The sequence below is a fragment of the Hirundo rustica genome, chromosome 1, assembly GCF_015227805.2.
Source record: "Hirundo rustica isolate bHirRus1 chromosome 1, bHirRus1.pri.v3, whole genome shotgun sequence".
In the NCBI taxonomy this organism is placed as follows: domain Eukaryota; kingdom Metazoa; phylum Chordata; class Aves; order Passeriformes; family Hirundinidae; genus Hirundo; species Hirundo rustica.
Genome location: NC_053450.1, coordinates 96,636,749 through 96,664,334, shown reverse-complemented (window position 1 = coordinate 96,664,334; position 27,586 = coordinate 96,636,749). Strand labels below are relative to the sequence as shown.

The 27,586-nt window shown below is 41.2% G+C and overlaps 3 protein-coding genes across 4 annotated transcripts; 1 reads left to right on the top strand and 2 right to left on the bottom strand.

Annotated features, from left to right (window-relative positions):
• Positions 1-1,546: 1,546 nt before the first annotated feature.
• LOC120756537 (probable 2-ketogluconate reductase) lies at positions 1,547-8,695 on the bottom strand. 2 transcript variants are annotated; one of them, XM_040073055.2, is made up of 6 exons: positions 8,552-8,695; positions 5,472-5,856; positions 4,083-4,254; positions 3,092-3,270; positions 2,255-2,351; positions 1,547-1,867 (listed from the first exon to the last, which is right to left on the bottom strand). In XM_040073055.2, the coding sequence occupies exons 2-6, from the start codon at positions 5,851-5,853 to the stop codon at positions 1,711-1,713; spliced, it is 987 nt and encodes a 328-aa protein (XP_039928989.1). In that variant the 5' UTR covers positions 5,854-5,856; positions 8,552-8,695; the 3' UTR covers positions 1,547-1,710. The 2 variants fall into 2 exon arrangements, with proteins under 2 accessions (XP_039928989.1, XP_039928978.1); XM_040073044.2 differs by having other exon boundaries at positions 1,553-1,867; positions 5,472-5,903.
• A 28-nt stretch (positions 8,696-8,723) lies between these two features.
• Positions 8,724-16,957, top strand: TXNL4A (thioredoxin like 4A). The gene is made up of 4 exons (XM_040073010.2): positions 8,724-8,816; positions 8,980-9,153; positions 15,864-15,967; positions 16,677-16,957. Exons 2-4 carry the CDS (start codon positions 9,001-9,003, stop codon positions 16,846-16,848), a joined length of 429 nt encoding a protein of 142 aa, XP_039928944.1. The 5' UTR covers positions 8,724-8,816; positions 8,980-9,000; the 3' UTR covers positions 16,849-16,957.
• Positions 16,958-18,881: 1,924 nt separating this feature from the next.
• HSBP1L1 (heat shock factor binding protein 1 like 1) lies at positions 18,882-21,195 on the bottom strand. Its single transcript, XM_040073021.2, has 3 exons — positions 21,151-21,195; positions 20,972-21,038; positions 18,882-20,082 (listed from the first exon to the last, which is right to left on the bottom strand). Exons 1-3 carry the CDS (start codon positions 21,193-21,195, stop codon positions 19,970-19,972), a joined length of 225 nt encoding a protein of 74 aa, XP_039928955.1. The 3' UTR covers positions 18,882-19,969.
• Between the last annotated feature and the right edge of the window lie 6,391 nt (positions 21,196-27,586).

Here is a 27,586-nt window from a genome sequence, read left to right as displayed (position 1 = left end):
ATTTCCAGACATTTTAAAGAATAATCACTGCCATGTCCTGTTTAATGACATTTCTGTCAAGAGATCCTATAAACCATATAGGAAGATAAGAAAAACAAGACAAGCAAGCAGCTCTTTTAAATATGCTACCAATTATCTCATACACACAGGTGCCCTCCCCCATAGAGGTATTCACATTATCAGTCTGAACAACTTCTGTCCTCGTGATCTAAGATTTCATATTACTGCTACCATGCTCAAAACACAACACTTCTCATTAATTACTTAGTTTCAGATTATCAGTAGTCTGCAGTAAATAGTGTAATAAATCTCCTTTGCTACCCTGAAATCACAAAGTACCCTAAGTAGTTTAGAAAAATGTTGGACCAAATCTACATCGTGAAAATAAATTGCACAGCTTCATCATGAACTTTGAGATATCAGGTTAATTTTTAAATGCTCTGTTGCAGAGATTTTTGCAGCCACCTGTCCTGAAGAGACCCCAGTCACTGCAGAGCCTTTTCCTGAGTGTATCATAAATGATCAAAAAAAAAAATTATATATGCTTAGGCAAGTGTTTTCCAAGAAAGACATACACACTCTAAATTGTTTGGTTTGTGTTTTTTTCTAGAATCCCTGACCATCTGGTTTTGGTCCCAAGAGGGTCTGTGAATTGACAGTTATTTTGGGTTTTTTTGACAGCTACCTTTGATTTTCTATAGCAATTTTGGGAAAGCAGTGGAGAGAGTGTTCAGGGAGTGAAAATCTTGGAATAGGAATCTGGTAGCAATTCTGATGCCTTGTTAGTATTATTTCACTATTTCCAATGGAATGTCTAACTCTTGGTCTGTCTACACCTCCTGTGCTAGAACCTCATTTTACAATCCCATACCAGGGAGCCTGACCATGTTGCAAAATAACAGAGTCCTCATGACTTGATGGAGGTGACAACCACTTTACTGAATTTTCTGAATTTTTTAATTGCTAATAGGAAAGAGAATGTAAGGAAAAGCTTGGCCCTGGTATGCAAGTCAGGACTGATCATTAACTGCCTTAGGTTATGCCCTCACCCATGTGATTTCAATAGTAATTCTACCTTTCTTTCATGGTCATTCAAGATGAAAGCATCATTTTTGTCTGCATGGAGGAACTAAATCTCCTGGAATTTACTTTGGTTTTCAAAGGATCACCTCATGAAAAATAAAGACACTTTTTCAACAATTGCCTTTGCTTTAACATGTAGATGAAGCAGGGCTCTTCTTAAATTAGAAAACCTTAGGCCTATGATCACTTAGAGAACATTTCTTCAGTGTTTTCAAATCAAAATAGAATATTGGAATATTGGCTGAAAACTGTTTCAGGATACAGTCAAATTTCTGCAGGGAATCAATGCTCATTCATCTTTAAGAGATTTGAGTGTTACACAAACTGCCTGGTGCATGTGCTTACCATTACGTAGCAGCAAGAACTGGGAACAAAACACTGGTGTTCACTGAAATAGACTGAAGATATCAAAATGTATAGCTGCTCAGTTAAAATCTTTCACACAAATCTATTTTAATAGTTTCACTTTATTTTTTGGAATTGCAAGTAACAGAACAGATCAAGTCTGACAGTTTTGCAGCATCGTGATGAGCAGTGCAGGAACAGGTTGGGTTTTTTTAGCTCAAAAGTGGTAAGAAAGAGTGTCTTCCTGTACACAGGAAATTCAGTGGCATCATCTGGCACTCATCATTTGGGAAACACTTCATTTGGAATAGGTTGGTCATTGAGAACAGCCAGCATGTTTGCTATTGCTTCTTCTGCCATCATACGGAGGGCTTGGACTGTTGCGGTTCCAATGTGCGGGGTTATGATGACATTATTCAAGTTTAATAAAGGATGATCTCTGGAAGAAACAAAAAGAACAGAATGTATTACATAGGGAACTTACTCTGGTGCTATCCCATGCTAGCTGTGAAGAACTGAATCTCAGGAACAGCAATGGCATGTTCAGACCAAAGCACAGAATGAACACAAAGCCGTGGGACGCTTGCTTACACATTTCTTCTTCCTCTCCATCCACCTCACTCATTGCCTGGCCCATGAGTCAGGCTGGCAAAGAACTGACAGAAGTGGGGAAGGGGAATAACTTGTTGTTTTTCATGATTGTGCAAGACAGGCTGAGGTGTTGCCCTCACACAACGAGTCTCCTGTGGAGATCAAAATTGTGAGCATACTTTGAACACAGTTTAAAACATTTCAGATTAACTGAATGGGAAACTAGTTTCTTTACCTTGGCAGAGGCTCAGGGTATGTCACATCCAGAGCTGCAGCCCTAATAACCTTATTCTGGAGAGCTTCTACCAATGCATCTTGATCAATAACTGCACCTGCATCAAAATGAAATCTTGATATCCTGATGAGTTAATGAACACATTTTTACCTATGAGGGGGGGAAGGTCACCAGGGTCAAGTGAGAAAAACTAGAGGATCTTCATCTTGTTAGAAAATAGAATGCCTTTTTAATAATCATTAACCAAACAAACCAAAGATTTTATTTATTAATCTTTAATTTTAGATGATTAATGTCCACTGCATAACGTTTTTTCTGGGATGACACCAGTTTCAGTCTTTTCCTCATTTTGACACTTTGTCAAAATATAGACAAATCATTTAATCTCTGCAGACTTTCCACTCTTTTATCTCTGCTTTGTTTACTGAAACAATAATCCATCTCATATGCTTGTTCAGTGCCAAGAGATCTGTCATCCCATGTGAGGCTTCCTTTCTACACTGCTGTTCCAAATGTTACTTAATGCTTTCCCTTGTACCCCATTCTCCCTTGCTGATGATAAACCTTTCCACAAGTTATTTCCATTAAAACCTGCTGTCTCTGAGAATAAGGCTAGAGAGAACCAAGCATCTGCTGAACATCCCTAATTCCCATAGGACCTTTGAAGACATAGCATATGATCCACATAAATCACCTATTTGTGGACTGCCAGCTACTTCATGACTCAAACAACAAAGGGATATCACAGACTGAGGCTGGAGAGGGGAATGTTAACACAATCAGACAAAACACAACCTTAAGTGTGGAGCCACAAACAGTGATTTCAGATCCTCCTACCTCGGCTGATGTTTATAAGAGTGGCTGTGGGTTTCATCAGCCCCAGCTCCTTTTTCCCAACCAGTTTGTGAGTCTCAGAAGTCAGATTTACAACCAACATAACAAAGTCAGATTGCTGCAGCAAGTCTTCCATCTTTGCACAGTAGTGGGCACCAACAGCCTCTTCCTCCTCCTTTCTTCTGAAGGAAAAATGCACACACCCCCACATTGACACAACTATTTCTAACCGAGTTTAACAATCAATCAGCCCTAGGAGAGTTCCAGAAAGCCCAGAAACTGAGAGGTTTGAGACCAGCTTAAAGGAGAAGTCATTGATAGGCACAGATGGTGGAATGGATGCAGAAAGGATGTGGGCTAGAGGGAGCAAGAGGCTACAGGAGTGATGGGACACTGGAGGAGTGATTTATGTGTGAATGCAAAGCACACAGGCAATATGAGGTTAGGAGGCTGGGCATGCAGTCAGACCCTGCTCTTCTCTCCTGTGTCTATGCCAATTCCTGTGGAGCCTTTCATTGCCTTACATGCCAGTTAGGACTTGTGCTTGAAAAGAAATTAAGTGTGAAAGAAAGGGAACTACAAATACATGAGAAATTAAGACCTTTGACATTGGTGCCATTATGATGAGTGATCTGGCTAGGCTGCAGAGACTGTCTGGAAGGAACAGGGATGCTGCCGGAAGCCTGAAGAAGAGTCTGACAGGACAGGGGACCCCATGAGGGCACAAGACCTGGTTTGCTTGGACGAGATCTCCTGAATGCTTCCATGGCCGTTGTTTCAAACTGCTAGTGGCTAACAAGGGTAGGGCAAGTGCAGGGGGAACTGCTTCCTGAGGGGAGCAGGAGAGAGCCAAAGTGAGGAAGTGGTGGCACACTGGTGCTTCTCACACTGCTTACAACTGCCACAAGTGCAAAGGAAGGCTGGGGACAGAGCAGAGCTGTGGCTTTTGTCACTGCACCCTGGACAATTAAATGCAGAAACCAGATGTCCTTACCTCCGGTTTCTGTTATGGTACAGGATCCTCATGTTGAAGGCTCTGGCTCTCTGAGCCACTTTGTATCCAATGCTGCCCATCCCAATGATCCCAAGTGTTGCTCTGGTTACTTCTACTCCCAGCCAGTCAACAGCAAAATACTTTGTGTCCGGAGACACAGCAATATGGCAGCCTGTGTATAAATACATGGTGAATGGGTACAAATCAACCATAAACGTAGGCCTGGAGGAAAGAAAAGGTTTGTCACCATCAGTGGGGCTCTGGAGCATCCCTTACAAAACACCTTTGTTGATTCTGACCAATTTATATAAGGGCCTGGATGGTGCACAAAGGCCTGACACCAGTAACACAGTCGGATCCTGGCTGGCTAGAGATGGAAGGAATGACTCCTTGGGGAATTAATTCTTTGTTAGCTGGTGTGTTTTCTTGGAAGTTCAAAAATAGTTTCTTTGAAACCACCCTGCAAACACTGACTTCACTTTTTTTTTTTTTTTTTTTTTTTTTTTTAAACTGATGTAAATCTCTCTGTTACTCTCCTGGATCACAACCCAAAGCACCCTCACCGCTTGAGCAGGGGTGAAGGTTTCAAATTCCAGCCCAGCCAGCAATCTCTGTCAGCTGTTATACAAAGAACTTGAGGTTCAAAAACATGCAATAGTGAGAAAACATCATGGGGAAAGAGATGCTATTTCATGCTCAGGGATGGAGCAGCAGTGACAAGACCATGAGTCCCTGAAGACAGAGGTGGTTTCTTTTGAAAGTCTCTACTGACACCTTCCTTCTCCAGAAGGGCATTGTGTAGCAAGGAAGTGGGGAAAGAACCTGCTTTTAGGGATATAAACTAATGCTGGTGGCACAACTTATAACAGCTTTATCAAAAGGATTATCATCTATTTCAAATATAATGCTGATGCTCTTCAGGAAATACAACCCATTGGTTTAGACAAACTCATCACAGAAGCAGGAAGAAGAATTTATACTAACTACTGCTCTGGAGTTGGAGATGTGGCCACTAACGCTTTGTATCATCTTGTATCTCCTAATGCCTCTTTTGAGGGGAAATGGAAAGCGGTGATATTCAGTTTGGATGCACTCTGTATTCAGTTTTCACAGCTATAAACAACCCACCCAGTGAACAGCCAGAGAAGAATTAAGCCCCAGACATTATTCCAAAGAGGATATCACAAGACTTTCAAGTGCATAATTTAGACAAAAGCCTTACTCTTGTCACTGTTGCCCTAAAAAGAAGTGAGACATAGAAGCAGATGCCTCTGAAAATTTTCCCCTGTAAAAGCATCCCAAATACTGATTCAGAAAGATCATCTCTATCACAGCAAAAGTGAGGTATGCCAAAGAAGTAACTAGGACCAAGAAAATTTAAAACATTACCTTCCACTAGTCTTCTGGCTGAGGCCAGCATCAAGGCCATTCCTATGTCTGCTGTTGGGTCTGCCACGGCGTGCGGAGTATTGGTCACTTTTACACCAAAGCTTGAGATCATTTTCAAGTCGAAGTGATCCACTCCAACCCCAGAGTTTCCAATTACCTTTAAATTAGGCAGGCTTTCTAGAAGCTCACGATCAATAGATGGCCTGCACTCAAACACAAAAATGGACTGGATTTTTTTGCTCATTTCTTCTTTGTTTCCAAGAAATTCCGTCATGGTGATAAGGTGAAAGTGTTTCTTCAAAAGTGCTGCAAGGTCTTCCAGCACACCATGAGTTCCTCCTATATCCAAAATCAAAACACCTGGCAACTCTTCTTCTGCCATGACCTTCAACAGGGGAATAGAAGAAATACTCCTTTGTTTAGGAGAACACCCTGAAATGAGCAATAATGCTCCTTTAAAAGTTATTTAAAATCACATGTGTAGATCAGGAAACTGATGGAACTCAATAGTGCTTTCAATCCATAGTCTAGTACTAGTGTGGTATGTCAGACAACTTCCAAGTACTTTTACCAAGTGCTGATTTAGACTATAACACCAAAGAATATCCACATTCTTACATCTAAACCCAGTCATACAAACTGTTCCTCTCAAAGAGTTTCATTTTAGTCCTGAAATAATACTGATTTCATACAAAACTAGTAGCTTTTCTGGTAGCTTACTCACCAATGCCTTTCTACAAGCAGTGCTATGAAACAGAGGCTGCAAAAAATTTACTCAAAAGTTTCTTGCCTGTTGGTTATGGTTGGTGAAGCTACAGGCAACATAGGATAGCACTGAGGCCCAGTTGTGTCTGACAAACATCTGTCAGGGATGGTTTAGCTCTAATAAATTTGAACAATGAAGGATCACTCTTGGATAGCTGTTAGACTGCTTGCCTTCAGTGTTTTAAACATTCAGATCCGTACCTGAACTTATCCCATGCAAATTTAGCACACCCATGCCTATATCCTGAACCAGGGAGGAAGAGCGCTAGGGGTGATACCACTGATAACACAGTCCATCAGGCTAGAACTTTCCTCTGCCCTGAGAGTCTTGAGCCCAGTTCTCTCTACAACACTCCTGCAAATGCACTCTGCAATAAGATAGGGGCTCCACACACAACCAAACACCTAATTAGAGTTCCTATTGGCAAAAATGGTAGTTGAAGATTTCCTGAATATCTTAACAATAACTATACCTAATTTCCTACAATTCTTTTTGCTGTGCTCCACTGACTTTCGGTCTCCATCCCATTCTATGTCCCAGACTTGCATCTAGGAAACCTGATGTTGTGCTGCCTGAAGCAGAATGATTTTCCAGGGCAGTATGCTGATTTATTCTGGGCACACAGTGTCCCGCTGCTTCACTCCTTGCACAAAAGCCTTCTGTGAGTAATCGGAACTCAAACCTGTGACAAAAAGGCATCAATGTAGATTGGAAGTTTTTGTCAACCATATTTACCCTTGTCCTGAGCAAACTCAGACTTATCCCAACCACATCTATTAAATGGTTACAATCTTGGCACTGGTTTTATCCTGGCCTTGATGTGCATTTCTGCCTCATTTTCAGTCTACTGCTGTACATGGGCTTGAAGGAGCCTCCATGCTAGGACGGGTCTGCAGTTCACCACAGTGTCTCTGATAACACTATCTGGTTCTCAACAACAGCAAACAAAGCAATGAGATGAACAGTGCAATCATATTTCAAGGTAAGACCATTTTTTATACATATCTCATCTTTTTTTTTGTCAGCTGAAGTTGTCAGCCCCATGTGGTTGTCAAAATTGTGCAAATTTCCCCAGGTGTAGTCTGCATTTCTTAAGCGTATCACACAACATTACTAGGATAAACAAGATTTGTGTTCCAGAATGAATGATACATAGAATAAAAGAGGAGTTGATGTCATATTGTGATGGTGCTGTCCCGCTTCATTAATGATCAGAACCTGGTAATCCTGGATGGCAGCTAAACCTTATGTTATAGAGCAGGGAAAACTGGGCACCAGACATGATCAAGTGACTGGTAGATGAGGCAGCACTGTATTACTCCATTTGCTTTCATCACACCTCCTACCCCATTGCAATACACACGTGATGGCCAGAGCCAGACTTGCTTTCACTTTGGAAGCACTTCCTGCACTTCAGAAGCAGAAAGGTGACCCATGAGGAAGTCTCCAGCTATAAACAAACCAGCTGGTGCACTAGAAACAGGCTGGTGGGTTGATGGATCTTTTAATGAGTGTAGGCATGCTGAGCCCACCACCATTCCAGCTGTGTTTGATGCACATGTGACCCATTCAGCGCTTGAAGCACTGGTCCAACAACTGGTGTTTAGTGGAAGCTATGCTTTTCTCCCTGCCTGCTGTAAGCTAACCTTTTAAATGAGGGTCTACTGTGGAATTAAGGAAACGGATTGGTCTGGGATGGCCTATGCCAATGGCCAGCTCGATTCTGGAACCCAGTGCTGGAATATGCTGATTTTGCTGCTGACCACTTCCACCGGAACATTTGCCCAGAGTGCTCCCGCAGCGGCGTTTTGATCACCAGAGCGATGGGAGAGCTCAGGAAACAGCAGTGCGAGCCTGGGAGCGGCTGGGCAGTGCATCTGCCATAGCAGGGGCGGGTCTGGGGGCTGGCTGGGGCTGGGGCATGAAAATTGTCACTGCTATGGGTGAATACATTGAGAAAAATTTTCCACAGCCAGGAGACAGCAATAGCACAGAATCACAGAATGACTGGCCTGGGAGGGACCTTAAAAATCATCTAGACCCAGCCCCTCTGCCATGGACAGGGACACCTTTCGCTATTATACGAAGTTGCTCAGAGCCCCGTTCAACCTGGCCTTGAACTCTTCCAGGAATGGGGCATCCACAGCTTCTCTGAGCATATCTCCTTAATCAAATCCCATGGAGGTACGAGGAATGTAATAACGTCGGAGTGGTGCAGCAGAAAGTCGGAGATCTGGGCTCTGATCACCTCTGTTTCACCCTGCCCATGCTAGCCGGCATTACCGATCCCCACGGCACGGCCCCACCTCCCCACCTGCGCGGGGGACGCGAATTGTCCCTGGCCAGCAGCACCACGTGCCCGCCCGTTCGGCAGCGGGGTCCCGTCCCGTCGTGCTGCGCTCCCCGGGTAGGGTTTCTTCCCGTGGGGAACCGGGGCTGTCCCGGCCCGCCAGGCCCCGCGCCCTGCCGGAAGCGCGCGTCCCCATGTGTGCGCGCGCATTCCCATGTTCGCCCTTCCGCTTCTCGCCCGTGCCGGCGCTGCCGCCGCTCCGTGTCTCTGAGGGAAGGACACCCGCGGGGTGCGCTGGGGACGGGCCGCGGCGGGATGGGCGGGCCGCCGTGGGTCTCGGTGTCGGCGCTTGGTGGCCGCCGGCGCCCCGGGAGGGCCCGGAGAGGGTGCGGGCCGGGGGAGGGCAGGCAGGGCGAGCCGTCAGCTTCAGGGGCGTCCCTATCGTTCCGCAGGCTAGCCAGCCGGCCGCCAGGATGTCGTACATGCTGCCGCACTTGCACAATGGGTGGCAGGTGGACCAGGCCATCCTGTCGGAGGAGGACCGGGTCGTGGTCATCCGTTTCGGGCACGACTGGGACCCCACGTGCATGAAGATGGATGAGGTCCTGTACAGCATCGCCGAGAAGGTAAACAGAAGCTTTCTGCTCGTTCTGAGCTCAGTGTTCCCCGTGGCTTGCTTGGAGCCTGGGACAGCTTATAACTGGGGTTCCTCACAGGTATCCCAGCTTTAGGAGGCAGCGGGAAAGCTTTGTGGTTTCACTTTTACGAATGTGTCCTAAGGACTGCCCTGATGTTTGCAGTATTCTAGGGGGTAAAAAGAGCATCGCAGATGTTTGGAAATCGAGGTTGTTGCCTGTTAATAACCCGTCATTGAATGAGCATCGGCATTCCGGCAGAAACACTGCTCGGTGGTAGTGCTGCTGCAGCTCCAGGTAACGCAGCACTCTCGCTTTACAATGGAAATTGGTGTGGTACCTTCAGGTTTGCATCTGAATAATTTGAAAAGTTACTTTCGTTTTGGCTCTTAAAAATGGTGATGTGCTAAAATGTGTGGGATGGTGTTGATTAATCTGTCATTTACATAATTCTGATTAATCTTATCAGCAAAATTAATCTATTAATATTATCTGTGGAGAGCAATAGCATTCCATTGAGTTATATGGACTGAATTAAATTTTAAGAGCCAAACTCCACAGCTGTTTTCAGATGGAAACTGAGTGATTACCAGAAGCTGGTTGCTTGCTTAAGAAAGATACATAGATAGGAAAAATAAGACTGTGAGAATGCACAATCAGCTATAATTTATCTTCTCATATATTTGCTAAAGGTTTTGCGTAGTGATAGATACAGAATATTGACAGCTCTTTGAACCACATGAAGAAAGAAGCAAAAATATATGAATCTGAAATGGTAACTGGGGTAGGAAAAAGGTGCCAGCTATCATAGAAACCATAGAATGGTTTATGTTGGAAGGGACCTTAAAGATCATCTTATTCCAACTTTCCTGCTGTGTCTTACACTAGACCAGGTTGCTCAGTGCCCCATCCAGCCTGGCCTTGAACACTGCTAGGAATGGGGCATCCCCACAACTTCGCTGCCTTCATACAGAATTCTGTGCATGCTGCATAGCTTGACATGGAGTTGTTTTTGTGGTGTACTTGTTTGTCTTCTAATTTTTTTTTTTTAATAAATTGTGTCTTGAAAATCCCCACAATTAAAGATCTATACCCCAGCCAAGTGTTAAGACATATTAGAATGCAGTAAAGAGTTGTGACATGTTGTAATTGAGTCGTTTTGTTCTCAGCCTGGTGGGAGTGTTATGCTCAGATACTGTTCGTGTGGACTTGTGGCAAGATGCTCGACAATTTGGCAGACCTGCTGGCAGCTAGGGGTAACTGGGGGAGGAAGGAACAAAATAACTCCTAATTTAAAAATCTCCCTCTGCAGAAATGGCTAATTAAAGGGGGAGATCCTACCTCATCCTCTTGCTTACATGCCATGTTTGGCATCTCTGCTGTTTTAAAGAGTTAGTAAAAGTTCCAGTTGTACAGGTGTTTATTCTACAGAATAATACAGAGGGTTAGCATGCTATAATTGCAGACTACATTTGAAGACAATGTGGCCGTATTTTACACTTGATGCAATATTCTTTTAGGCTGCTGCTTGTTTTTGGGTAGCAGTAATATTTATCTGTACTTTATGATAGGAGGACAGGGGTTTTTTTCAGTTTGAATCCTTTAATGGAAAAATAAACTAGAATGCTACATGAAAGTACCAAGTAGATTACTTTCACTGAAATGTACTCCACTTGCGGTTGACGGGGTTTTTTTTCCCTAGTGTAACATGAAAAAGAAGCATTTCACTGAATGTCAAAACAAATCGTAATTGTAAGATGTTAGATTTTTTTTTTTCTTTGTCAGGGTATCAGTCAAACACTGATTAAAACAAGAACTGAGTTTCACAAATTTCATCTTAAAGACCTTTTCTTAAAAGGTTTTTTTTCTTTTCTTTAAAGGAAACTCATAATTAAAAAAACCTATCCCCTGAAATACACGGATTGGTTTGCTAAATTAATATACCTCATTGTATTGGATCACTGTGCATTTAGGGAGGATTTTTCAAATGTTGTGTATTTATTTAACCATAATCAGAAGTGTGAATAGCTGTGGGTTTTCCTCAAACAGTAGTTGTGCCTCTGCATTTCTGCTAAGGTTGCATGAAAGGTGAGAGAGGAAAGAAGGTGGGGCCGGGAAAGAGCAATATTAAAAAAAGCATACTGGTATTTTAGGTGTTTGTAATTAAAAGCTGAGCAAAGTTCATCCATTTACTGATGTCTGTAGTTTTCAAAATTATTAGCTGTAAGCACTGCTCTTGACAGTACGATGTCTTTCTCTTTTCTCCTAGAAATTTATCACCTCAACTTACAGCATAATTAGCAAGAAAATAATTCAAATAAATATTGCCAGTACAGACTTTCAAGTTTGTCTGTTCAGTTCAGTAACGCAAGTCTGCTAGCCACCTTCAATTCGAGTCATTTGTTGCAAAAGCTAGTCACAGTTCCTGTATTTTTTTCCTGTGAGTTTCTTGTCCAGAAAGTAGTGTTCTGTTCTTCTAAACAGAAAAAAACACTGTCTAGAAACTGGTTAGGAAGATGAGAAGATGGCTTCTTGAATTGTGTTTCAAATTTCCTTAGATATTTCAGCTGTAAGGTTTGCTTTTCAAAGGCAGCTGAAATCTTAAAAACTGAAAAAAAAAGTATTACTTACCTCTGACAGAAATTTCAAGAAACTTCATGATTTTTGTCATTCATCCTAGTCATTAATCATATTTCTGTGTCAATCTCATCTTGTAGGAATTAATTTTTTTAGAAGAATATTGTTAATGAAGAAAGGGAGGAGAACTTCAGAGGACAAATGAGTCTCATGGCACATGATTTTTCCTACATCTGTGTTTCCTGTGTACTAGCAAAGTGTGTGATCTTAATGAAGACAGGATACAGAATCTTCATCTGATGTTAAAAGTCCTATAGATTCCTCTGCTTTATAGTCTTGAGCCATTCAGTTTAAAGATTTCATAGCAGTCCTCAGGCAGATAGAGTTCTGTGAAGTATTAAAACAGCCTGTAACTGTGGCCAGGCAGTAGTGTACTTTTGGGTTTTCTATATGTGTGTTCAGCAATGTAGATTGGTTAGACTGATTTATGAAGCTACCATCATTGGGCAGAAGGGGGGAAACAACCAGCAAAAATTGAAGTCCAGCCTGTGAAAGCAAGTCATAAAATGTTGAATCCATGCTGCTGTTTGACTTAAGGGTTCCTACTCTGCCCTGTCCCCATGAACAGCAGCTCCCAATAGCCTGGTAAGGCAGAGAAAGTTTTGAATTGAAAGACAGATAAGGGAAGTCAGGAGTGTCAGAAATAGTTAATATCTGTCTCTGAAAATGCTTTTGTCTTCAGTTGCTGCACAAGTTAGGTGCTGCCCAGAAGGAGGTCTCTCACTAGAGTTTTGATTTTGTTTTTCTTCAGAAAGCAGTTGACCTGCTGCAACAAGCTTGTGTTACTATGTGTTCAACTTTTAATATACTACAAGTTTTTTTTTCATATTGTCTCTACAGTAAAATTTTGGTTTATATTAACAAACTCAGTGTAGTCTCCCATGTAACTACTGCAACTGCTTGTATTTAGTGGGTGGGGTTTGCTTGTTTGAAGTTGTTATTTTATTCGTGTTCTGAGCTGTCCATCCCACAAGTCAGAAAGAAAACTTGTTAGCAACCACTGCCTTGAGGGTAGCAAAGCTGGTTTTGTACAGGAATGTAGGTTTTCAACTGACAGCTCTGTCTGAGCAATGAATTCACGGTGCAGCAGGGAGAGGTCAGCCTCTGGTTTGTCTCCACAAACCGTGCACATCCATGGCAGTCTGAATCCATAAATACGTCCATTGCGTTTGCTTCAATCAAAGCCTGAGCTAAAGCTTTGTGAATTAGAGCTGGCTGTGTGAGAAGCCAGCTCAGATGCTGCTCTATACTGCTGTTGTCTTGGCTCCAATATTGTGTCTGAGACAGGAACTGCTTCTTCAGGCTCTAAAACTGGTCAGTACTGGGCAAAAAGAGACATTTGAGTCTCTGCAAGGCTTGTCTTGTGTTGAAATAAAATGCCTATTGGTGACAAGCTTGCCCAGCCTGGCACATTAAATTGCCCAGCCCCTAAACATTAAATAGGCCACTGCAGTTCTTCTTCATCACCCTCTATGTGTTCATCTAGTCCCTCCTTAGGCCTGAATCCCAATCTCCTGCTGCTGTCCTTGGCAGCCAGTGTTCAAACTCAACAAAGCACACCCTCATTCAATGTGCCCACAAGCTAACTCGTTTTGGAGTGGTGATCTTGCCAAATTTGAAATTAGGAAAGTGAGGGATAAAGAATAGAACCACTTTTAAAATTTTGAATTCCAATTTGAGTCCAGCTTTAAGGCCTGCTTTAGACTTAATATGAGCTTTTCAGCAGACAGCTGTCATCAGTTTCACTTCTATAAAAGGTGGCCAGAGAGAAGGAAGATTTAATTAATGTCTTGGATACTTGAATTCTGGTGATGACTTCCACATGTGCTGTGCAAAGGTGATTTAAGTGATCCAGTCCTTCTTAGTAAGATTTATATAACAAAACCAGACTTGTATAGTCTATTTCTCTTTTATGAAATACTACAATCAAATACTGTTGATGATCACTTCTAGTGATAAGCATTTCTGGTTCTGCAACAGCTCAACTAAATTAAATTCATATAATGTCAAACTAACTTTAAAAGATTTTTTTTTTTTTTTCCCCCAGTACTATCTGGAGTACAGAGTCCTTGGAAGTAAAATTTTGGTTTAGGAGTGCTTTTGGAGTGGTATTCTGGTGCAACATGTAAATCTTGGGCTAATCTTTCACCAAACAAAACAGGTCCTAAGAATGTTTTATTAAAGCTAGGTTTGTCTTAAAATAATTTTCCAACATCCAAATTAAGTAATTGTTCAAAGATGGTGCGCTCTGTCAAAATTGCTGAACGTGTTGTAAAAATTTCCCCACATGGTGAAGGTGTGCTGCTGATGCTAAAAATGCCAGCAAGATGGAAGAAGTAAATGGTAGGATAAAATGAAAATGGCTCCTCAGGTATTTTGTTTTCTAAAAAAATGATCAAAACCCCCACAACTGTCTTTTGCCTGTCAGGGCTCACCAGGGAGTAGCTTCAGTCACTTCTTGGCTAAATTGTGTTGACTCTCAACATCCCAGTAAGGTTCTTAGAAGTCTTTAATGTAAAATGTAAAAGGGTGTGAAAGATCCCTTCAGAGAGTTTGATATTATGACTATTTTAGTTTGCAAGGCTTTACCTCTTGCCTGATTTAGAACATGGCTTAAATGGGATGTTTTCTTTAGAATATTGACTGAAACTAGGACTGTAACTGACTCCATAAAAGCACAGTAAAAACTTTAAATACTGTTTCACTCTAGAAGAGATTTTACTTTCTTTGTTAGTAATACTTACATTCTTGAAGTGTGTTTGTTTTTTATCATTTTGAAACTGTCTTGAAGCAGAAGTCCATAAAAATTTATTTACTCTGTGCTTCTGAGGTTTTTTTTTTTTTTAGTAAATAGACGCCTCAGTAAAGTGCCTATTAGGATGTCTACATATAGGCTACACAATATATCATATTTTTTCTCATACAAACTAATCCTGCTCTGTGAACTAAAATAAAATATTGATCCACCAGGCAGATATTATACTCATCATAGCATTTCCAGACTTTTGATAGCAAAATTAACAAGTGGAAAATACTGTCATGGACAGTGAGTTTGTCATAGATTTTAGACCATGTGTTACCCTCAGGCTGGTAATTCTGGGCAGTCAAATGGGAGGGACCAAAATTGTGTTAGCAGGTAACTGAGGATGGGGAGGCACAGTTGTCCACTCCTGTTATAGTGCATGAGCACTACTATATTTGATAATATACCTTACAGTGAAATGTTTGTGCAATTTAGGTGACTTCTGACTTAGAAGGTAATGTGTGTGAATGTGTTAATTTCTACTGTGCACTTACGAGCTAAGTTTAGAAACCAAAACTTCCCCTAATTCCACTTTAATGACAAGTATGCTACATCTGGGAAGCAAAAATCTGACATGGTTTTCTTGCAGGAATGAAGGCATTGACAGTGACACTAGAGCGGAGGGATTCTTTTGCATTTAACTGAGTAACTCTGCAAAATGAAACCCAGTTTTACCAGAATTGTCCAATCAATAGCTTCTCATCAGGGTCCTACATTTTAGCAATTACACTTTTAAGTTTTAGCTTTGCACCTCTCAAAAAAAGCTACCAGTTTTAAAATTAAATTTTAAGTTTCCTTTTCATTTAATGCGTCTTATTAGACAAATTGGATGTTATAGAGGGAGAAAATGCTTGGAGGCAGGCACTAGGGCATTGTAGATCATTAATTTTCTGAAGTCCATAAGCAGCTGATGACAGAGGCAAAATGTGTCAGCTTGGTTGCACAAAGCAGTTATTCTACTTGTGTAGAGCTGTGCATGTCACTGAGTTCTCAGTTCTATATAAAGGGCATGTGTTTCTCTGGATGTTGATTTAGCATAGTATCTTTCCAGTTGACACTCTGGATGTGAAAGGAGCTTCTTCGTTATATTGAAAAATATTTTCCATGTTAATTGGTTGTTGTGGTTAACAATAAAAACAATTCTGTTTATTCTGATTTTATGATTTAATAATTTGGAAAATAAATGTTATAATAATGAAAGCTTATGTCTTTTAATTGGTACTATATATTGCTTTTGTATTTCCTGTTTTCTTCTGTTTAGGTTAAAAACTTTGCTGTTATTTATCTTGTGGACATCACTGAAGTACCAGACTTCAACAAGATGTACGAGTTGTATGATCCCTGTACCGTCATGTTTTTTTTCAGGTGTGTGATGGTTTTGGAATGCAACTCATTTAAACTTTCTGTTTGTCAAATACAGTGTCTCAGCAGATCATTTCCAAATGCATAGCAGCACACTGATGTTGCTCTACAGAGTAGTGAACTGATTATATAGGAAAATGGCTTGTTTTCCTATAAATCAGCCTGGTAACAGTGTTTGATAATGCAGTGCAAATTAGTTATAGTGAGAACTGGGTTTATTATCCATTGTTCTTAGTTTTAAATCTCAAACTTCCTTTAGAAAATGCTAGTGTAGTATTGTAGAAAATATAGTAATATAGCAGTCAAGCTTGCCAAGCTTGCTTTCAAGATAAAAATAGTAAGGTTTTTTAGGAGTTAACATTTCTACATTGCTGAGGTAAAATGTTCTACTGACAAGCATGGAAGTCTCTCTGGAGATTGACAGTAGTGGGAAATAAATACAAACAATAATGAATATGCTGAAGGATAATTGCACTGAGTAGCCATTTTGGGGGCATATTTGGAGTCCTTATTCTTGCTTTAAAAATTGGCAGTGAAATGTCAGCTTGAGTGAGACAAGTGGATACTCTTCCTTTAATGCTTGTTTTGCAAGCCTATTTGTGTTTATAAGGGCTTCCTTTGATCCTACAAAGCATTTGGGGGGGGGGGTTTAACATTTCTTTCTGAATTATAATACCGTATTAACTTGGTTTTTTCTTCTTCCTCTTTAAAGGAACAAACACATCATGATTGATTTAGGTACAGGTAATAACAACAAGATCAACTGGGCAATGGAAGATAAGCAGGAGATGATTGACATTATAGAAACTGTTTATAGAGGAGCCCGCAAAGGTCGAGGTTTGGTGGTATCACCGAAAGATTATTCCACTAAATACAGATATTGACATTTCTTTGGGCTGCCTTTTTTGATAATCCTATGTCCACTTAAATTTATTTCTGTGTATGTGTGTACATATATGTATATTAAAAGAAAAAACCCTACAAGTCCTTGAATTTTGAGCACAATTTGAATAATTTAAAAGGTTTGAATTCTATTTGAGAAGTAGAAGACTCAAAGCCTGGAACTGTCTTGACTGCAGTAATATATTAGCGGAATTTTTGGGTTTTCTTTTTAAAGACTTCTTCTTTTGTTGTCCTTTTGGTATTACATATTTTTGTACACAAAAAGTTTTTTTGCAGAAAAACATTTCAACTGTTTTTTTTTTTTTTTTTTGCACTTATTACACAAATATCTGGGAAATTAAGGGGTTTTTTAAAGTTTTTTTAAAGTGTTTTTTTTTAAAGAATGAGTTCCACTTATTCACATTATTTTTTTTTTTCAGTTTCAAGACAAAAAATTTACTTTTACTACCAAGTGTGTTGTGGAGGATTTAGAAAGTGTGAAGGAAATAAACCAAAAAGGTCTCAATTTCTGTTGAAGTTAATCTGGTTTAGAGTGGCTATTGATTTTGGAATAATTTATGCTGGAAGGGACCATCAGCCTCCCAGTCACAGTAGATTCCACTTGGTTAGGTTGCCCAGGATTGTGTCCAGTGTTGAGTATCTTGGTTGGACTAGATGATCTTGAAGGTGTCTTCCAGCCTTGATGATTCCATGTTCTCTAAGGATGGAGATTCCTAAGCCTTTCTGGAAGGCCTGTTCTGCTGTTTGAGCACCTTCATAGCTGAAAAAGGTGTTCCTTAAATCCAGCTGGAATTTTTTGTGTTTCAGCTTGTCTCGAGTAACCCTGGTGTACAATATCTTCAACAGTGTCTGTTCCCTGTGCTCTGCTATGGGGTAGTGGTCTGCAGCAAGAAGCCTCGCTCATTTCTTAAGGCTGGACTAACAGATTTCTCTTAAACCTTTTATCTGCTGTAGTCCACTATATCTTGGTGGCTGTTTTACCTCCCTCGCACCACTGCATCTCCTAAACTGGGGAGCCCCAGAGGTGACAATACTGTGGATGTGGTCTCCCAGCAAGGTGAATGGAGGGGGAACAGCTTGCTGGCCCTACTTCAGTTAATACTGACCAGTGAGTTGCCACAGCCTGGGCACCATGCTCACTCAGTCAGCCTTTACACCAGATCCCTCTCCTGAAAAGCAGTGCCAGCCAGCCCCCCATGCCTGCCCAGCTTGGCATTTTGAACTTCATCAAGGTCCTGTTGGCCCATTTCTCCAGCCTGTCCTCCAGCATAGCAGCCTCTCCCCTCAGTGTGACAGTATGTGCAAGTCTACACTGATTAAAGTATTAACTGGAATGATTTCTTGATATTAATGAAAGCTGTAATAGAAATATTTTTTCCTCATTAGCTGAGGTATTCTGTTAACCTCGCAATGCTTCAGTTTCTGCATTTATGGTAAAACGTTCCCATTACATTTCAACCCAAATCTTCCCTGCAAAGAGTACCAGTGTTTTGGTGTAGAACCACCTTATATTTAGTGCAGATGTCCTGTTTTCTGACTACCACTTTCTTCTGGACGTGCTTGGTAACTAGCATTCCTTATCTATTTCCAAGTCTTTAAATAAAATAAACTGTTCTCATCAAAACAGCTAACATTAAAGAACTAAAAGTCACAATATAAATACCTGGGTGATGTTACCTGCACTGATGTTCACAGCTTTGAGTGGGCTTGTGCAAAAAGGAACAACCAAGTAGTTGTAGCCTACAAATACTGCCATTTTTTTTAGTACAGAATGGTTTATTTTAAGAACATGCAAGCTAAACCAGCAACAAATCTTATTATTTTAATATTAAAAGAAATGCATTTTCATGCATTGAAACCATTTGTGATTGGGTAACTTCACTACATAAGATGCAGTTTCCCATCCAAAACAGGGGCATTGCATTCTCTGAAAACTAACAGTTCTTTTTCAGCTCCAGGATATACAGTACCCCACTTAGATGAACAAACCCAGCATTCTATTTTTTTTTCCTGTGGCAATGGTTTAAATTATTTTTTTCAAGGTTCTGTTATGACATGATGCAAACACATTTGTTTTCCCTTAACATTTTTTGTCAGTGTGACACTTGATTGTAAAATCTCAGTCAGTGCTATGCTGTTCTGCCTTTAATCTTCTGCAAACTCATCCTCATCTCAGTGCTGCAAAGATACAGTGAATAAGTAGGCTACTGATTTATTCATGAATGTGATTCAGCATGGAATCAGATGGAAGATCTCTGTACATTTAAATACATCTGTGGGTTTTCTTGCTGCATTTCTGAAAATTATTGCGTACCTTGTGCAAAAGGCATCAGAATGAATAGATGACCTGAATTAGTATTTACAGACATTCCTGTCTTTCACGGGGTAAGAAGTTCCAATGACAAGAATAACTGATGTGTCTCAATTTGAATCGGGAAAGTGTGCAACAACAGGAAGACAACATCATTTGCATCCACAGAACACGGAAGCATAATATTGCCTTATAAATACTTAGAACACAGAGTCAGGTATCCATCAGGGAGGGGGCTGGCATTTGCAACAGACGAATATAAAATCCAGAACACAATCCTGAAATGTAGCATGATTTTATATTATAAAATGATTGACTATAATTTACCACTGTGTTTGGCTAAGTGCATGTGAGAGGCGTGATCCAAGCCACACTGGGAAGCTGTAGCAGGTTTAAAAGCAGAGGTACATAAATTTAAACCAGTGAGAATCCTCAGCTAGGTTAGCATACCTGAGGGACACAAATGGTGGGTAGGAGCACTTCGAACCACACACGTTTCACTATGAATGGATAGCCTCAGTTTACACACTTGGGGTGAGTTAGCACTACCCCTTTGTATGTAGCATGTAGCTGAAACAGAAGCAGCAACATGCAGTTTTTCTTTTGTAAAAGTGGTCGCATTCTTTGGCTCTTGGCCCAAAAAAAAAAAGAAAAATCCAAGGTATATTAAATATGTTTTTAAAAAGTACATTTTCAAATCCAAGAAAATGCAGGTATACTAAATATGTGAATACCATTACTTGTCCATCACTCAAAATTAAGTGGAAACATTTAAGAAAAACAGAAAAACTTTAAGTAAATGTCTTTACTCCCAACTCTTCATTGCTGTTTTCTACCCCAGCCTCTGTCATCAGGTCAGCAACATGCTTCTCAAGGTCCCTGATGCACTCACCCATTTCTTCCAGTAAAAAGTTAAAGATAACATAATTATAAATAAGGGTTATACAATTTTACAGATTTTTTTCTTCTATAGGAAGAACAAGCAGCTTTCTTCCAGATGTGTCAGCCGTCTACTTGTTCATGTTTAATACAAAATGAAATATACAGTATTGTTAGAGCACAATCCCACATGTTCTTACAACAGATAAACATTCAAATTCTTAGTATCAAAAGCATTTGCAAATAGTCATGAGTGAACTGCGTAAGAGATTGTTTTCTTTCTGAGGAACAATTTTAGGTGATACCGTACAGTTAACCTACACAATCAGAATATGAGTGCTACTCAAAACATTCAGGAAGCAGTTGCTTCCTGAAAGGCCAAGTTTCCGAAAAAAAAAAATTAATAAATGCTTCAGAAAGCAGAGGTAGTTTATGTAAGTACATGAAATAAGAAAGCTCAAAGCCCCTTCAGATCTGATTTTCTGCTTTTAAGGGCTCACCTTGTCATGCTCAGGCCAACAGCTGCTTTTAAACTGTGGCTCATTTGAGTTGCATTTTTGGAGATGGATGCTTTTTTTTAATGCACCTTCAGAATCTTTACGCATAAGTTGATGCTTATTTTACTTGAAAACCAAAATTGCTGCACAAAGACCAGCTTGCTACTTGTAGTGAAATATTTTTTTAGGATTTCCTTCTTAGAAAAAGGGCTATATAAACAGGCTGGGGGGAAGTCAGGTGCCTTTACGTCATAGGTGTTTAGCCACGTCACTCACACGCTAATTTGCTGTTTAAGACAGAAACCCATTCCCATGTTGGAAGCAAAGACCCCGCCCGTACCCATCAGCTCGCAGGGGGCCCCCCGGCCACGGGATCCGAAATCCAGCCGCGGGTACCCCACCTTCCAAAGAGGATATTTCTCAGCGTTAACTTTTCCGTCAGCGCCTGAAAATTCTCCTGCAGCCGGCAGAGCAGACTTTCCGCCTGTGGGCGAGGGAGAAATAAACACAGGGCAAGCAGAAGGCAGGTGCCCTGGCCGTACAGGAGCCCCGCAGCCAGCGCACCCAGCCCGGCTCCGCTCCCCGCCCCCGCTCACCAGCTGCAGAAGCTCCACGGCTCCCGGCGGGTCGACGGCCGCCATCGGCCGGGCCCTCCGCCCGTCTCCGCGGACGCGGGGGGCGGGCAGCGAGCGCACGGCCCCGCCTGCAGCGCTCCACGAGTTTTGATCTTAAGAGGTCTTACAAGTTTAGTGGGGTTTTTTTGTTTGTTTTGTTTTTTTTTTTTAAGGGTTTGCTTCCTTTCCCCCCGTGTAACTAGTTTTGTGAGATGAATTGGTAAAAATAGCGTGGTGGTTGAAGTTCCTTGCACTGCAGTGTCGAGCGGGACAACACCAAAGGCATCAGCAAGAGTTGCGCGGTGTCTCTTGCAGCACCAGCATCTAGTCAATCCCTGGCGTTTTGGACAGCAAAAAAGCTCCCGGTGCTGCTATTACAGAGGTGACTTTCTTCTGGATGCTGGGACTGTTGCCCAATGTAAATGAAGAGGTTTTCAGTTTACTGTGTCTGTATGGTTAGAAGCATATCACTGTTGGGCAATAAATTACCTTAGTCAATTACTTTGAGTAATTACATATGCTAGATATGCCAAATATGTATCTTTATCCACAAGAAATTTCTGAGCTAGGAATGACTTCAGTTGCTGTATGTCTACAACTTAGAATCTTTCTTAATAAATGTCTTGGTTTGAAAAGACAGGTGTCTGCTAGGGAGAGGCAGGCTTCTCTAGGAATGGGGAATTCAACTCTTTCCCTCGGTGTTATTATAATTTGGAAGATTAAAAAAAAAAAAAAAAAAAAAAAAAAAAAACTTTTCAGTCAGAGCTATGGGGAAAGGAATAACAGTCTTTTACTAGTAACTATAACAGGACAGACAAACAACAACAGTAATTATAATAATAGTAAAACAGAACTAAGAAGCCCGAGGGCAAACGGTGGAAACTCCGGCGCTGATGGCTGGAAGCGGTGGATTTGTCCTCGGCAGGCAGGGATGTGTCCTGGCAGGCGAAGCGAGCAGTGCTGGAGAACCCGCAGCGGCTGGACGCAGGCTGACTTAAAATCTAGCAGGGCAGCGAAGAAACTCTGAATTCCTGGGTGCTCCAACAGATGATAGAATTCCCAGGACCAGACTCCTCCGTTAACTGTGGACTCCACGCAGCTACCTGTCGCCTGACCGTCCTCCACGGAAAAAAACCGAGAGCAGCGAGCTCACTACTTTCAGCTCCCGGGAGCCTTTTCCCTCCCTCAAAACTAAGTGATCAACTTATTTTGTCCGGGTTGAGCACCTTTTAACTATCAGTATTTAGTCTCTTAGCAACTTATGGGGGGAGGGGGGGGAATTCCACAGGAAAACTTAACCCCCAACAATAAACTTAATTTTTTTCCTTCTTGACCTTCTGCACCTCATTTGAGAGGGTGTGTTAATATCTGAGGTGAAATTCTAGCATCAAAGCCAACCTCTACATTGCTACCTGCTTCCCATAATTGTTGCTTCTCTGTACAGCCTTATCTTCCCACTCTTGCAGGTTGTCCTCATTATAGAAAGAAAAATCAAGCACATTTTGCAAAGCTTGAGCGTTCTAGCAGTGTTTCTGCTCTAGAAAACTTCTAGATAAAACAATTTGAACAATATTATGCATGTAGCCAGGATTTGCTTTTGTATGTAGCCACTAGCTTCAAGCATACAGCCTTTTTGTTCTGCTGTGTAAGTAATAAGGAAGAATTGGTGCTTCTTACCTGTTTATTTATTGATAATTAATCTTCTTTCCTTCAAGGCTTGGTAGTAGAGCTGTAGTATTTTTGCATTTTTACTTCTGAAAACAGACATAGTCTTCCTGGTTTTCCCTCCTTCCAGAAGAGCAATAAAAGCTTCTCTCTCACGCAGCAGATTTTCCCCCACCGGCAATCAATGGCTCTGTCTGCTTGTGCTCAGTTTATCTTGAACAAAGCCATAGAGTCCTATTTGTAGTGAAGAACTTGCAAGGATAAAGAACCAGCTGGAAATGCAGAGGAGCAAGCATTACACAGCCAATTTGCAGGAATCCCACTACATCTTTGTAGTGCCACATTTCAGCAATGGCCAGGTTAGAGTTCAACTGAAAAGAAGCATGACTTGATAAAGGCTCTCTGTAATTAGCTCCTCATTTTTGTGAGGTAGGTCAGTGTGGTAAAAAAAGAAAAAAAAAAATCCAGCTGGCACAGTAATGAAGGGCAAGCAATTAAAAGTGTGACAGAGACTGAAAAATATTTCACCATGCAATTCCCCCTTCAAAGGTCTGGTTTTTTTACTTTGTGGGCTCAGCAGCTGATTTGAATGGCCCTCTTAGTTCAGATCTGGAGCTGAATTAGGCCAATAGTGCACAACTGTGTTTATGAAATAAAAATGGAAGTGTCTTTAAAGCTAAAAGTGGTCATGGAAAAGTTCCAAATTTCAGAAAGCCTTAGAATAGAAGAGATAAATGGCAAGACCAAACAGACTTTGCTTAACAATGCATTTACTTAAAATAAAACTAGCATGCTTGGTTTTGCTCTGCTGTCTTCTAGTCTCTCCTTTCTCACAAGGCTTAGAAGTTCAGAATTGTTAGGAAAATTAGTCCACAAACACCAGAGGTTTATGTCCAAAAAGGAGACAGAGGAGTCCTTTGACTTTATTCGAATAAAGGGAGAGGCCATGGGGCATTTCCCCTGGGGTCTCTCAGGTTTTCAGAGGACACAGCCTCCTTTTTATCCTAATTTCCCGGCCGCATTTCCCTCTCTCTTTCCCCATTGGCTGAGGTACGTGAGATGTACAGACTTCCCAAAATGCCCAAGACCTCAGATTCCCCTTTTAATGTATAACCCCGCCAATTTTTCATTCTTATGGTATTTATGGGTTTTCCCCATTTTTACCTATGGTTTGTTTGTAAAGGCAAGTCTCTTCCATTCATCAATCAATAGAATCTTTCCCATTGTTTCTCTTATCTCTCAGTGCTAGTTTTATCTACCAGCAGATCCAGGGCTTATTTGTAGAGACAAATCTTGTCATTCCTCTCAGCTTGTAGGCTTGGGGATGTTTGTCAGAGCTCCTCCTTGGAAGTTCAGACGGTGTTCCTCTGCATGCAGGTGGGTGTTCCACTCATGCTGATATTCACTGTTCTGTTTGCAAAGACCAGCGCAGAAGGAGAAAGGAAGAGTGGTGAAGATGTGCAATAAATTTCTATCTCCTATTACCACTAGCTTGATTCTATCCAGGCTGCCAAAACAGGGGCTCACCAGTGCTAGGAGGGGCCAGGAGGTAGCTTGCGCCACCAGTTGCAGCAGGGTTACTTAAAAAAAAAAAATAATAAAAAAAATGGAGAGAAGACAGGTGATGTAGTGATAATACTTTATGGTAGGAATGGCCAATTTCAAGACACTTAAGACCCATTTTACTTGTTTCATGAACAGTACAGGGGATATTTATTTTTAATCTCTTCTCCACCATGCCTGTAGTTGTAGAATGAGATATATAATGTGATAATTTAAGGGAATTTGGCTACAATAGGGATTCACTTTATCCTTATGAAAACATTTATTGTGCAATGTGTTCAAGAAGTAACTTAGAGCTTATCTGCATTTTGGCAGGGTCTTGCAGGTCATATGCTTGCTTCTGTGCAACAGCATTTCTCTAGAATCTAAAATAATTTTAATACTTATCTTTCAAAATCAATTGACAGAACAACAGACTGGTTGGGAGACTTGCAGCAATCTGCTATTTTTGTTACTGCAGTAACTACAAGTGAAGTACCAACAGCTGTCCTCCTCCTCCTCCTCCTCCTCCTCCTCTTCCTGTAAAAAACTGCAAAGAGGTGGCTAAGGCTTGTGACGAAACTGGTCCATTGGGTAGTTCATTCCTGTGTCCTATTGATCCCAGTGTCATCCTGATAGGAATATGGAGCCAATTGCAGTAATGAGGCTCTGCTTACTTTTTTAAAGTCAGTGAACTTATTTGCAAAAATGAAACCTTATATAGTAATTTTTACTCCTCTACCAACATTAAAGTTAAAAGCCCATTGAAAACATCCCATGTCTGTCCACCATTTTCAGCTTGCTTAAACCATATCCAAAGATACTACAGGAACATTTCTTATCAGATTTATCAATCTAAAATAAATGAAAGTTCTTGTTATGTTTGGAGGTTTGGGGACTACATTGTCACCAAATGTTAACTGTTAGAAGCTACTTCATAACTAGGTGGCTAGAGCTGTTCATATAATCAATTTCAATTCTCCTACAGCAGATGTCCTAAAAAGATTACTTTAGTCTTCAAAGATCTGGTGTGAGACTGCTTCTGTTTTCTGAATGGGTAATGTAGTTCTAGCAAATGAGGGGTTTGTTTGTTTGTTTGTTTGTTTGTTTGTTTTTCCTAAAGGGGCAATTTTGCCAGTCTGTGTGAAAAAATAAATGTACCTGTTCTTTTTCTCCTTGCTTGAACAGAGGATTGCTATCTGGCAGTGAAGCAGTACTGTTTCTAGGGTAGGTTCTGCTTTTACACCAAGAAAGTAGTCCTTCTGAGCTCTCTCTCAGTTACTATCTCCCAGAGATAGTCTGCTTTGATACAAAGCCTCACAAGGCTCATTCACTCAGACCTGCAGGTTGCAGAACTTTTCTTTGATGATGCAAGACTCTCTCTAATCACAGGTTATCACCCCAGGTTTAGATAAATTTCTTCCAACACACTCTCCTACTGGAGTCTTGCTGGGTCTCCTATGGTTGGATGTTCCTGTGCCCGGCATATGCTGGAGGCAGCAAGCACCTCAGGATGGTACCACTACCAAAACCCCTGAGCCTGGCTTTTTGGAATATCCTGAGACCTGAAGAGTCTGATGCTGGCAGCTGGCAGCTGCTTAGCCCGAGGAGTTCAGCCAACCTGTCATTCCTCCTCCTACCCAGTGTCTAGTGTCACTGCTCAATTTAGCTTACATACATGGATTAACTCCTGAGCAACTAGGACGTTTTTCAGTGATCAGAATTGAATTGTGTTCACACAGCAATGTGCTGATTTCACAGTTTTTCCCCTTACAGTTTAGAGTAAGGAAGAACAATCTAAGTTTAGGCAGTTGTCCGTTTCCAGTTGAGTATTTTAGAATCTCAATATTGTATACAATTCATTATTGCATAGACTTAAGAGAATCCTAGAATAATTCTGGAAGCTAACCTGGAGATCTGTCACCAGCTTGGGCAGTTTCTTCTACTTAGGTAATCATTACTTCAAAATACCTCTTTTCTCAAGATAATTTCTTCATGATTTCTCAAAATACTTGTGTTTACATGAACAAAAATTGGCTTTCTAATCTGGGCTACTCCTATCTTCAGCTTGAGGTCTGTTTAGACCATTGTGCTTAAGGAAAAATAGTGTGCTAAGGGCTCCAAGGAAAGTGTGTAAAGAAGTCAGCATAACTGCCTGATGATAATGCACAAGTGATACATGAAATATGAAACATTAAATAATAAATATTTTAAATAATGCTGTTTATAAATAATTGGATTGTTATACTCTCTCTGAGTAAGTCAGATGTGATGAAATAAGGAACTTCAGGATCATCATCCAAAAATCAGAATTCAAACCATCCACTACATATTTTTAATGTCAGTAATCAAACTATCAAATCTGTGTAATGGAAGAGAGTTTTGTTCAAATAGTGTAGCTGCTGCTTCCTTGTAGGGAAGGTAAGTCCCAATGTTACCACTGGTCACCTGATCTACACATAGGAGGCTGTTTTGGATGTTTGTGTGATGGTACTCCAAGAACTTTGACAAATACATTCTGCAGTTATGTGCAGGTTCATGTGCTGCACATATGCTGCAAGAATTGCCCAATGGAAGAAGTGGTTGCAGTTGAGTGAGGTGTTGCTATGTAGGAAGTAAACAAAAGGCTTCTGAAGTCCCAAACCAGACATTTCTATTTTTAATTCAGCTCCTTTTCCCCTTTAAGACTCACAAAAAACATCTGCAGTTGCTGCTGCAGGACACAAAATAATACATCACTCAAGATGCAGGAAAACGCATCTTATTTTCTACCTGTCGGATGAGCAGAAGGGACACCTACAAGATAGAAGGAAGCATGTCTGGGGTAGTATTACAGGGAGCCCAAGGAACAAGCCTTGAGGACAGCTGTGCAGCCACTTGGATGCACGGTGGATGATCCATCCTTTTAAGTGTGGCTGAAGGAGGCGGATGCAGTGTCCATGCTGTTATTCTCCACACAACATCAGTGTGCAGCACTTGTCCTCTGCTGGCCCAATTCGAAAAGCAGCAGAGACTCCCTGGTTACTTTGGGTCTGCCCTACTTCGGGTAGAAGATGCACATTTTCCCTCCCCAGCCAGTGAAATTCAGAGAGCCACAGAAATCACAGAATGGTTTGGGTCGGAAGGGACCCTAAAGACCATCTAGCTCCAACCTCCCTGCCACAGACACCTTTCATTAGGCCAGGTTGCTCAGAGGCCCAACCAGCCCGGC